The sequence below is a fragment of the Pinus tabuliformis genome, chromosome 5_2 (genome assembly GCF_031772625.1).
Source record: "Pinus tabuliformis cultivar Carrire ecotype Pingquan chromosome 5_2, CPIR1, whole genome shotgun sequence".
Taxonomy (NCBI): Eukaryota; Viridiplantae; Streptophyta; class Pinopsida; order Pinales; family Pinaceae; genus Pinus; species Pinus tabuliformis.
Window position 1 is genome coordinate 210,253,351 of NC_142306.1, and position 13,060 is coordinate 210,266,410.

General features: G+C 45.2%; 1 protein-coding gene across 1 annotated transcript; it reads left to right on the forward strand.

The window, feature by feature from the left end:
* The first annotated feature begins 7,795 nt into the window (after positions 1-7,795).
* Positions 7,796-8,143, forward strand: LOC149158301 (uncharacterized). Its single transcript, XM_089433940.1, has one exon. It carries the CDS (start codon positions 7,796-7,798, stop codon positions 8,141-8,143), a length of 348 nt encoding a protein of 115 aa, XP_089290066.1.
* The last annotated feature ends 4,917 nt before the right edge of the window (positions 8,144-13,060 follow it).

Consider the following 13,060-nt stretch of genomic DNA (forward strand, 5'->3'; position numbering starts at 1 on the left):
TCTTTTATAGTCTCGTGCTCTCTTTCAACTACTTGGAGCGCTAAGACTGTGCTCCCTACATATAGTCAGGTGGTTGCACCACCTGTCTGAGGCTTCAATTCACCTTCCAGCGTAGTCCGCGGGCACTCCTCAATTATCCTTGTGACGGTCAGCGCCCCACGTTCTTCCTTATGCAGTGCGCTCCCTCGGTTACTTTTTCTGGTAAGGTGCAGTCGCAGCCATGGTAGCAGAGTCACAAATTCTTGGCGACAGTCCTCTAATACAAGAGTCTGGTTGTCCATAACTTCTCTGGTCACGCTGAGTCCATTGATGTGACATTCTTGTGCGATTTCGTTTTCTAGTTTTTTGATTTCTACGTCCATTAACATGATTTTCCTCCTCAGTCGTACCTGATCTTCTTCGAGTTTGAAAAGCTTAAGGTTCCCTCGCCGAATGGCTTCTTGTATCCGCATCTGTTTGCCCTTCAGCTTCGGGATCATCTCCATGCTCAGGTTTTTGCACATGGCCCTATAGGCCCATTAGACCACTGGTACGTGCAGGTCCCAATCAGTTTGTCTCACCTAGTGAACACTATTCATGATTCCACAGACCTTCTTGAATGCTTCTACATGGAACGTTTGTGGTGTGCATCGCCCTTCCTACTGCTGCGTCTTGTTTCGATTTTCGATCCTTAGTTTGGGGTGTGCTTGTGTGGTCTGCACAACACACGTCTGTACCCATCGACACAGGTGGGCACACAAGCTACTCGGTCCTAGCTACCTAACTCTCGTTCGAAGCTGGGGGCTTCCAAACCATAGGTGCATCATCCTCCTACATCTGCGCCAGTCCTCAAAGTTTTCTTGATGTCTACCCCACCATTGTGCGGGTGTTGTGCACAGTGCCCATTTCAACGCATCGAATTGTTGTTGTTCCAATACTGTGCTCTCAAATTTGCTCAAGAATTCATCCACCACTGTCAATCCATCATATGTCAGAAGCTCTTGTGCCTCTGTTGTCACACAATGTAGTGATCTAATCATTATGTTGCAATTCAACGTTGTCACTTCATGCAACCGATTATGCCAACGCTCTACTTCTTCATTTGAATCCAAAGTGTAGGAGCTTTCACACTCCCATGAGATCCTCCCATCTATAGTTGAATTCACCCAATCTTGGTCTCACGCAGTTATCATGTAAATACAATCAAGATCATCATTGCTTTAATCGTCGTGCGCTAGTTCAGTGTAGTGTCCTCCTTCGACTGGGTCCAGTGGGACTACTATGCGTAGTGAATTTTTCTCGAAGATCATTTTGCGCTTCTTTAGATTGATGACTCCGTTCATATCGGTGGCCTAGTCTATTCCTAACAACGTGGGATAGGGATTGTCGTCATCGACAATCTTTATCACTTCAAAATCCGCTTGTGCGCTCGCGCCTTCAATATCAATTGTTACCCCTTGCAACCTCCCCATGGGAAAAATCTTCTGTTGGTTCACCATTCGTAATTGAATAGGGGACCACTGTAATGTGGGCCTGCCCATGTGTTAGGTAGTGGAGGTCCCCCATAATGGTTTTGGGGGTAGAAAGCTGAAAAAGTAGGATTAAATTATTGTAAAAGACTCCGAAGTATGCAGAGCACGAATTATAGTAGGATTGAGTCAAAGGGTAGTCCACCCGAAAATAATGTAAAGAAGTATAAATAGAGTTGGCCTGAACAGGGATCATGGGTCAAGGAAGGGTATAAATAGAGCGTGGCTCTATGAGGGAAAGGTAGTTCTTTTGAAAAAATAATAGAATGTAATGGGTTTTTGAAGAAGATAGTTTGAAGGCATCTGTAAGTTCGAGTCAAGGATTGGGGTAGTAGGTAGAGGCTCTGGAGCTATGTGCGTAGAGGCTTGGAAAGTCCGTAGCTGTGTGCGCGGACCCCTGCAGCTGAGTGCACAGGGCGGATTTGGATGTATTAAGGATAAAGTGGAAATAAAGATAAGTTCTTCTGAAATTCTATGTTTCTTCTGAGCTATTATAATCTATGTTTAATTTAATTTGCTTATGGTTTAATGAATGTAAATCTGGGTTCATTTTAATGCGCGAATTAGTTGGGTTGGTTAAACGTTTGCTTAAAGACCCGGTTAATTTGTAACCACATCCTCCAATAGACTAGCACACTAATAAGAAAGATAGACTTAAGCTGGATCTATGCGAATACTGAGCAACACAAAACTGTAAACCAATGAACGAAGCCTACAGACCACACCAAGACATCTTTAGGGTGCGGAAACCTAGTTCTAGCACCCTCCCCTACCACCTCGGGTGAGACTTCAGTCCGTGCTTCGTAGGTTGTTGCCGAAAGGGCCAGTAGCTGTGGGATTTGTTTGGCTAAATAACTCTTCTAAACCTGGGTCAGGCCCATATAAGCCAACAAATGGTTTCGTTGCGAGGATTGGGATCTAGCTAAGGGGTGTCTAATGTGGGAACACTGGAATCCTATGAAGAAAGAGCTTGAAGATTGGTGGGATCTGAAGCTTCACGAGTTCACGGTTTAGGAAAACAGGAACTCGTGAATATCGGAGGAATAGTGGTTGGATCGCTATATATTCATGGATATACACAAGATCTTCTTTGTAAGATTTCCGATAGAATTGTATGAGTGGATTGTGAAGTTAGCTGATAGCATGTGGAGGTGCATGTTAGACCAGCCGATAGTGTGGACCCCAGAACTAGTGCGAAGGCTGGAAGCCACCGACGATAGACTTGCGCGCGCAGTAGACCACTGGTTAGATCGGATCATAGGGGGATTTATCACTGAATTCATGATAGATACGACCGTAAGTTACAGCGAAGCAGAAAGGAAATTTCTCCAAGGACTGTGGGGGTAGGTACATCAGATCATTGAATACTTGGATTAAGATGCTGTTGTGTGAAAAACAGATTTTGTGCATATATTGATGTTTGGAGTAACGCAGAGCCGAAAGGGTTATCGAAGAATAGGAGAAGTAGAGAACAACCCTTTTATTTCTATTTTGCGGGAGAGCAAGGAGGATCTCGCTAGGTTCTCACCTGGAAGTGTGGTCCGATTGATTAAAGAATGCTTTCCACTGATACCACCTCCATCTACATCGCCACTCGCTTCAGCCACGGCGGTCCATCCACACCAACACCACCTCCACCCTCTCCACCACCGAAAGTTGAGATGGCTATCATAGTCAAGTTACTGACATTTCAAGGGGTAGGGAATGAAGAGCCAAGTCAATTCTGGTTTGTGATAAAATCTGTATGGGATGTGCAAGGCATAACAGATGATAACATTAAAAAGGCCACGCTGGTCAGTGCGCTACATGACCGCGCGTTGACGTGGTACATAAAATACTCAGCCGACCATCCGAATGAGGGAATAATAGTGATCTAGGATGGGCTTACTCAAGAGTTTGGCTAACCAAAGTTTGAAGCCCAGTAGGTCATTGGGTTCAAGGAAATAGCAATGTTGCCTAGCGAAACTCCATGGGATCTGGACCAAAGACTAAAGAGTACTATTTTAAAAGCTAACATGACTTTGACAGATGGGCAACATTGTGCGTGGCTTGTGGCATCTTTGACACCCCATCTAAGGATGGCTTTGTCACAACATAAGATCTCAACCCAAGCTAAGGCACTGGAGAAAACAATGAGGCTACATGCGACTGCGATACTGGACCCAGGGTTGGGAGTTTAGCAGATCCATGCGCAACTTCAAAACTTGAGTTTGGAAGCGCAAAGCTTAAAGCAAGGAAGAGTGTCCCGACCAGAGGTATGCCTGGAGGCAGGGTGCCTTAAATGTAAAATCCTAGCGCACGACAGGGACCATTGCCCTGTCTTCACAAACTATCCAGTGGGAGGAGGCCCGATGCCATTAGAAGTAGAAGTAAAAGTAGCACCAAGTGCCGCGCCTGCGCTCTGGTGTGCAATTTACTAGGTGGGAGGGAAGCATGCGATGGATAACTACCATCTATTACAAAAATACACCTAGACCTCACAACAATTGTATTGCAACTTTTGTCGATCGGTAGGACATGATGAACGAACGTGTCGAAGTTATGACTCAATTCTAGAAAGAACCCTAGCCTACCAAGTGTAGACCGAAGTGTGGGGAGGATTTCAAGGACGCGGCTGAGGAAGAGGATTTGGGCCTGCATGGGGCTATAGGCAGTTAATTTGTTATAATTGTGGAGGACAGGGACACTACGCTTGCAACTACACGAACCCAACCAGGATCTCATGCCCCTACTGTGAGCAGTTTGATCATGAATTGGTAGACTGTCCAACCTTAATTGCCTAATTGAGCGAAAAGGGAGTACTCCAATCTCCAGCAACCCAGAATGTCCAGATGATGCGAGCGGAACCTCGCGAAGAGGACCCTAGTATAAATATGGTACTAAGAAGCGGCGCAACTGTAGGAGGGAATGAAGGCAGAAAGAGGTGTGACATACCTATGCAGGAACATAACGCTGAGCTGGAACAGCGGAAGACGAGGCCAAAAGAAGCTCAGCGGAGCTTTGTGAAAGCTTCTACCCCCAGAAGAAGGGATCCAATGGAGTCAGGCGTGGACCCCTCCATGATCACTACCTTTCTTGAAACTTGCATGAAACTACTGTGCGATTGGAAGGCTGTTCAAGGATTGCAAGAACTGATCATCAGGTGCACCGGATCCAGTGAACTCTAGGTCGTCCAGAAACTAGGAATACATGCTATGCACAATAGACAAGATATGAGATTGACAGTGCAAATTGGTGACTATAAAATGAATCAGGTCATCCTAGATTTAGGTTCGGATACAAACGTGCTACCTAAACAAACCTGGGAGCATATGGAAAAGCCCACACTGCAATGGTCCCCAATTCAATTATGAATGGCCAACCAACAAAAGATCCTACCAATTGGCCGATTGCAAGGAGTGACGGTGGATATCGACAGTGTAAGTACCTAGACCTATTTCGAAGTCATAGAGATTATTGATGAAAACAATCCTTACCCTGTACTACTTGGAATTGACCGGGCCACAGACATGAAAGGGATCATTAACTTAAAAAGACACAGGATGACATTCGAAAATAAATCATTATGGGTAGTAGTTCCACTGGACCTAGCGGAAGGGGAACACTACACCAAACCCGTACACGACGAGGAAAGTGATGACGAACTAGATTGCATTTATCAAATAACAACGCAAGACACAAATCGAGTGCAGTCTGCCGATAATAGAAGAACCTCATGGGAACATGATAGCATCGGCCCCATGGATCCCAAGGAGGAGGTAGAGCGATGGCAGAATCAACCGCAGGCAGTTATGACACTCAACTGCAATATGGTGACTAGGTCTATATGATGCGTAATGATAGAAGAAAGACCATGACCAGAGGAGAATGGCATGATAGCTAAAGCATAGCTTGTCCTGACCGACACATTATGCGTAATATAAGAGCAGTCCAGTGTGCCAAAAGACAGGTTGCGCACCCCTAAAGGGGGGCCACAGAAGCCGGGATATAGGGAGCAATTTCAAATTAGGATTAGAGGACATGCGCAGTGTCCGTGATGGTATAAAGCAGCAGTTCGAAAGATATGGATGTGCATTGAACTACTAATACCCTAACCGGACCTATGTGGAACATAGGGTCACAAAGCCAGACGCAACCATCTCTCTACATCCCAACCAACTACTGCAGTCACAACTCACTGCTCCAGTGACGACGTCCGTGACAGAGTTCAACAACTTTGGGCAACCATTCTGCATGGAAAATTGTGATTGGATAAGTTAGAAAAAACTAGGGCCCGACTCTGTGCATAAAGTATGAAGCTGGATGAAGCAATTGCAGAATTGCAGTTAGAAGTTGCTTGCCTAGATTATGGAAAGGAATTACCCAAGGAAACCGACGTGGCTGGCTCTCCTACTCTGTTACAAGCATTGACCCCGATAGCGTGGTTGTGACTGCACCCAAGAGAGCAGGGATGTGCACACCAAAATTTAGTAGTGGAATCGAGGGAATGTATAGGGTGCTCATGACTCAGGCTCGTCAGGAAATGGAAGACCCATACTAGGGGTTCACCCACCTGACTATTTGTAGGAGACCTAGTCCCAACACCCCATTCAGTTCGAAGAGGGCACAACAGGATAAACTAGGCTGCTATAAATTTATGTGATAGAACCTTCGCATGCATGCAAAAACCACATCTGTGTCCTTGGGGATTCGCTGCCACGAAGGAAAGATGGAAAGCGAGCATTGCAGGTACTGTTCATGATATGATCACACATTTAAAGCACCACGAAGCTGGAGGTGGGAAATTAAGACAGAGGAATAACTGCCAAAGTCACATTTATGAACTACCATAAGGACAAGTAGCCACTTTTGAATGTCAGACTATATATAATCAGAATCAGGGGCGTGCCACCATGTCTTACTGCTCTGCAAGAAAACCGCCCTACGTCAATAGCATGATGAGTGATGAGAAATTCAAAAATAATCCATGGTTTTAGGAATTTCCCAAGTATTACCAAGACGCAATCCCGAAGGAACAAGATCCTACTGTTGACAAGCCGCAGACAGCCACGCCGCAGGCCACCAAGCTTCCCAAATCTCCCTGGACGTTGCGAACCAAGAAGGATCCCCAGTAAGAATATCACCCCAACACCTCCAATCTGGAAAATTCACGATGGAGGAGAAGGCTAAAACGGTTATAATTGAAAGCAAGGAAGAAGATGAGGGTCCTCCCACATACATTGAAGAAGTCCTCCCTAAAGAAGATCCCACATGACTAGTACGACGACCCAAGTATGTGCCGCTAAGCAAAGGGAAGGCCCAAGTACCTACAAAACTGGATGAAGTCGACTCTGTAATCGTTACCCCGTCGCTACCCAAAGCTATGCCAGTGGAGAACTCGGTGGTTGACTGTGTTGCAACAATGAAGTTCGAAGACTGGGACATTGCAGATATAGTAAAATTTCCCCATCTGGCAATGGACGAAATAATGGACTAGAAGATAAAAGGGACAGTGACAACCCTACAGCCGAAGGAGTGGCTACAGGAGGTGGACAGAGCTGGATTGCTCTGTCTCTTGTCGATTCCTCATTTTCTCCAGCATCCTATGACCATGTTGGTAATAAAGCAGTTGCTCTGTCTAGTTCATGAGGACATATTATGGGTGGGTAAATCCGTCCGTATCATAGCGGAACTTGTTCATCAGGTTTCACACCTCCCCTGTGACGGGAGAGACCCTTGAGAGATTACTGATAAAGGTAACGATGTCGTGATGATAGAACGACTAAAAAAGAAATATCAGCTCACCAAGGGACAACGAGGGTATATCATTGATAGTATCTCAGACAACTCAGTTCATGTTGCCACCCAGTTGCTGGCAGGGAAAGTCATGAGGAAATTCCGTGGCACTGAGGTCCCCATTGTAGTTATCGCTCTTGTTCGAGAACGTCGTGAATAGGTTTGGATGCCCCAAAATTCTCATGAGTGATAGGGGAACGCATTTCTTGAAAGAAATGATCAGCGCACTCACAGAGGAATTTCAGATATATCACCAACAGAGTATGCCCTACTGTCCGCAAGAAAATGGGATCGTCGAGGCCTTCAACAAAATTTTGGAGAATGCGTTGACTAAGGTCTGTAATGTGTGATGCAATAACTGGGACTTGCGCATCCTTGCTATGCTATGGCCTTACTAAACGACGTGAAAGAAGCTGACTGGCTAGACACCGTTTCACTTAGTCTATGGAAAGGAGGCCGTTATGCCTATGGAATATATTGTGCCTAGTCTATGGACCACGACAATCATAGGTATGGCAGACCACGGGGCATTGGAGGAGAGGCTCACAAAGCTAGAAGAATTGGAGGAGGAGCGATTTTTGGCTGGATTACATCAGCAGGTACGGAAACAACGCAAGAAAGTATGGCACAATTGCCATATCAAGGTGCGCACCTTCAAGGATAATGATCTAGTATTGCTTTATTACAGTAAGTTTCAAAAATTCCCAGGAAATCTTCGCATGCACTTGTTGGGACCCTATGTCGTCAAAGAGGTTACTGATGGGGGTGTGGTTCAATTGGCTAAACTCAATGGAGACCCCTTCCCGAGAAGAGTGAATGGCACTCGCCTAAAGCTCTACACGGGCGAGCCAATCGCTTGACTAGCCGCTCTGAAGATAGTCTCACCGCTACACCTAGTTGGAAGAGAGCGTGGGATGATAAACCAGCATGGGTGGCAGATGCGCGAGTACTATGGTGCGCGTACATTTGACCAAACACAAGGGTTGCGGTAGTGCGAGAAGGCTGATACGGATGCGCTAATAAAAGGAATGATGACTGTTGATATCACTATTCATGAGAAGATGTCTGCAGTATGGAAAAATGGAGCAGGTGACTGACAATTAAGAGAAATAGTACGAGCCAGATATGGAATAAGCCAACATAGGTTTTACACCAAAAGTTTACACGAACTGGAATAGGCAACAACCAATGCATTTGAAATTCACATGGCTTATAAATCACTGAGGGGAATCCACTGGATGGCCTACACTTTGGAAACATAGATGGAGCTGTTCATCATCTCTATGCAAGGCATGCACCCGAAGGTAGTAATCTGGCCAATGCAAAAGCAGGACTCTCTATAGAGTATGGGGGTGACAGTTGTGGGCATCTTGTAGGCTGCAACATCACTAGTAGGGTATGTATTGGAAAAAAGGGAACGTGAAGCAGAAATTGTTTGAATTCCACCGCCTCCCCCAGGGGCAGGCCACCGCACTACAACAGAACAACGTAAGGATGGACAGATGGCGACCACGGGTAGATATGTAGTTATGAAGGCATCTTTGATGTCCCTTGAAGATTGGGATCTTGCAGACAGTAGCCAGAGTCTTGAAAAATTGCAACACAAGCTGCAACAGACAGTGCGAAGAGAAGATATGAAGGTTGGAAGTGGCTACGGTGGTACCAGGAGGTCCCGTATGTGGCTCCCCCGCTCATGTTAAAATCCTATATGGGGTTGTTCTGTGCTAACAGACCAGAGCAGAATGAGCATCATTGGTTGCGAGACGTGGTAGCAACACTAAAGCAGGAACCGAACGAAGTGTTGTAGGAGACAATGAAGGAGCTATAGGATGAAAAACGCCACTTAAAGGGAGGTGAACCACATAGCCAAGGTAGAGCATTTAGCCATGCTAGTGAGTGACTTGGGATGAGTCATGTTGATTGTGTTGGGGGACTGTTGGGTAGTGGAGGTCTCACATAACGTTTTTGGGGTAGAAAACCCAAAAAGTAGGATTAAATTATTGTAAAAGACTCTGAAGTATGCAGAGTGCGAATTATAGTAGGATTGAGTGCCCAAAAATAATGTAAAGAATTATAAATAGAGTTGGCTCGCGCAGGGATCGCGGGCCAAGGAAGGGTATAAATAGAGCGTGGCTCTATGAGGGAAAGGCAGTTCTTTTGAAAAAATAATGGAATGTAATTGGTTTTTGAAGAAGATAGTTTGAAAGCGTCTATAAGTCCAAGTCAAGGGTTGGGGTAGTAGGTAGAGGCTCTGCAGCTGTGTGCGCAGAGGCCTAGAAATTTCGCAGCTGTGTGCGTGAACCCCTATAGCTGAGTGCGCAGGGCAAATTTGGATGTATTAAGGATAAAGTGGAAATAAATATAAGTTCTTCTGAAATTCTGTGTTTCTTCTGAGCTGTTATAATATCTGTTTAATTTAATCTGCTTATGGTTTAATGAATGTAAATCTTGGTTCTTTTTAATGCATGAATCAGTTGGGTTGGTTAAATGTTTTCTTAAAGACCTGATTAATTTGTAACCACATCCTCCAATAGACGAGCACACTAATAAGAAAGATAAACTTAAGCTGGATATGTGTGAATACTAAGCATCGCGGAACTGTAAACCAGTGCGTGAAGCCTAAAGACCACACCAAGACATCCCTAGGGTGCGGAAACTTGGTTCCAGCACCCTCGCCTGCTACCTCGGGTGAGACTTCTGTCCACGCTCTGCGGGATGTTGCTGAAAGGGTCAGTAGCTGCGGGATTTGTTTGGCTAAGTAACTCTTCCGAACTAGGGTCAGGCCCATATAAGCCAACACCATGCATTCTCATGTTTGCTTTAGTAATATATTCACATCCGTACCCAGATCTAGGATTACTTGATCCATTTCATATTCCCCAATCTGTGCAGTCAACCTCATTTCTCTTCTAGTGTGCAATGCATGCTTCCCCAATTTCCAAACTACGCACAATTCTCTTGACCCTGCGCACCTGGTGATTAGCTCCCATAGTCCCTTAACTTCCTTGTTGTCGCGCAACAATTTCATGCATGTCTCTAGAAAGGTAGTGAGCATTGAAGGATCCATTCCTCGCTCTAGTTGATCCTTTCTACCTAAAGTGGAGGCCTCCGCGAAGCTCTTCTTAGCTTGCATTAATGTCTCCTTTGCACGTTCTATGTCAAACTCGGGTTCCTTCACAAGAGCCTTGCAAACCCACGTATCTTCCTCTGACTACTTTCCCTTATCCTCTCCCGTGGTCACACCACTTTTGAGCATCATGTTTACGTTCGGGTCCTCTTTGCACGGTTCAGACCTCATCATTTGTATATTCTAAGTCAGGGGAGGCTAGAATAACCCTTTTTCGTGCATCTTTGTGATCAACGTAGGATAATCTATTGTTTCATGATCAAACTGAGCACAATACGTACATGATATCCTCGTCAGGTCGGTACAGTCATGGGCATAGTGCCCTGGTCCTTCGCAATTGTAACAAATTAACTATCTGCGGCCCCTTCCTAGTCCCATTCCACCTCGTCCTCGACCTCGCCCCTGAAATCCAACGTGCGCCATTCCCGCATCTGGGTCAAGGGCTTGTGTTTCGGTTTTCATTCTATAGGCTGGTGTCCGATTCATCATTATCTAGTAACTGCGGCAAGTGTGCTCATCGTGGCCTACCGACATGTAGAAATTACAAAACAATTGTTGGGGTGTCTATGTATATTTCTTCAACAAATGACAATTATCTATCGTGTGTTTCCCTCCAATTTGATAGATTGCACACCATAAAGCGGGTGCCATGCTTGGCCCTACCTATGCCTCCAGTCTTAAAGGTATTGGCCCTCCTCCTACCAAGTAGCTCACAAACACTGGATAGTGATCCTTGTCATGACCCTGGCCTTTGAATTTTATGCACCACACTTCCTCGCACACCTCTGGCTGTGGTGCCCTATCCTACTTCAAGCTTTACATTTCCAAACATAGATTTTGTATTTTCATGTGGATTTGTTGAACTCCCAACCCAGGATCTTGTATCGAGGTCTCATGTAATCTCATCGCCATCTCCAATGCTTTGGCCTGGGTAGAAAGTTTCTGATGTGACAACGTCGTCCTCAAGTGTGGTGTCAGAGATGCTTCAAACCATGCGTGATGTTGTGCATCCATTAGCGTCATATTGGCTTCACGGATCGTACTCTTCAGCCTTCTTTCCAGATCCTAGTGGGTCTCGCCCGGAAGCATCATGATCTCTTTAAACCTGATGGTTGACTGCGTCTCTAATTTTGGCCTGCTAAATTCTCTGTTCAACGCATTGTGTATCTCTGCTATCCCTACGTTTGGGTGGTCGTTAGAGTGCTTGATGTACCACGTTAATGCGTGATCCTGCAGTGTGCTCACCAATGTGGCCCTCTTAATGTTGTCATTTGTGACACCTTGTGCTTCCCATACTACTCTTACCATGAACCGGAATTGGTCCGGATCCTCATTCCCTACTCCTCTGAATACTAGTAGTTTGATCATGCTCGCCATAATGAACTGTGGAGGTGGTGGAGGTTGAGTGGGTGGAGATGGAGGTGAAGGAGGTGAAGTGGGTGGTGGTGTGGGTGGTAACTGTGGAATTCGCTGCCTTATCAAACTTACTGTGCTTCTCGGAGAAACTTTCATGAGCTTGTCCTCGCTCTCTCGCTAGGGTGAAATTAAGGGACTGTTTTATAATTCTTCACTACTTTTGCTTCTGTAGATTCTTCCGCTTTGCATAGTCCCAACCATTAATTTACTTGCATAACCCGCTTTTCACATAACAACATCTTAATCCAGGTATTCAAATATTTAATATACTTACCTCGTGGTCTCTTGAGAAAATGTCGCTTTGCCTCACTGTAACTGATGGTCATGTCCACCATGAACTTAGTGATAAATACTCCTATTATTCGGTCAAGCCAGTGGTCCACACCTCACACTATCTTATCTTCTAAGGATTCCAATCTGCACACTAATTCTAGAGTCCACACTATCAGTTGGTCGAGCCTACACCTTCCCTGGCTGTTGGATATCCTCGCGATCCAATATTATAGTTCAAAAGGAAAGGATGCAAAGAAAATCTCGTGGATTTCCGTATACACGTAGCGATCCAACCACTTCTTCTCAGATAATTGTGGAGTTCTGTTTTCCTGTGTCTCAGATACTTGCGGAGTTCTGTTTTCTTGTGTCACGAACTCGTGAATCTTCTTGTCCAACCACTCTTCTTTTTCCTTCTTTCTTGGGTTCCAGTGGCACGACATCAGACATCCCTTATTTAGATCCTGGTCTCGGCAACGGAACCATTTGTTGGCTTAGTAGGGCCTGACCCAGGTTCATAAGTGATTTAGCCAAGCAAAAGTCGGTACTACTAGCCCTTTCAGCAACAGTCCACAAAGCACAGACTAAGGTCTCACCTGAAGTAGTATGGGAGGGTACTGGAACCATGTTTCCATACCCTAGGGATGTCTTGATGAAGTTTCTAGAGGGTCGCGGTCCGACCCTGCATGCTTGCACTACTCTGCGCAGCTGTCTATCCTTCGCGACTTGTGACAATACCTCTGCGCACCTCTGTAAGGGCATGAAGAAAGTACTACCCTGATCTCTGTTCTTACTACACTATTATATTAGTGCTTAACTTTAATTGTGAGGGCCCAATATTTTTATTAATTCATTCAACATTCAGGTAAGTGCTTGTAGTCATAAAGAATATAAATGCATAAAGATAAATAGAAACATAGATGCACAATATTCTGAATCAAAATTATCTTTATTTATTCCTTTT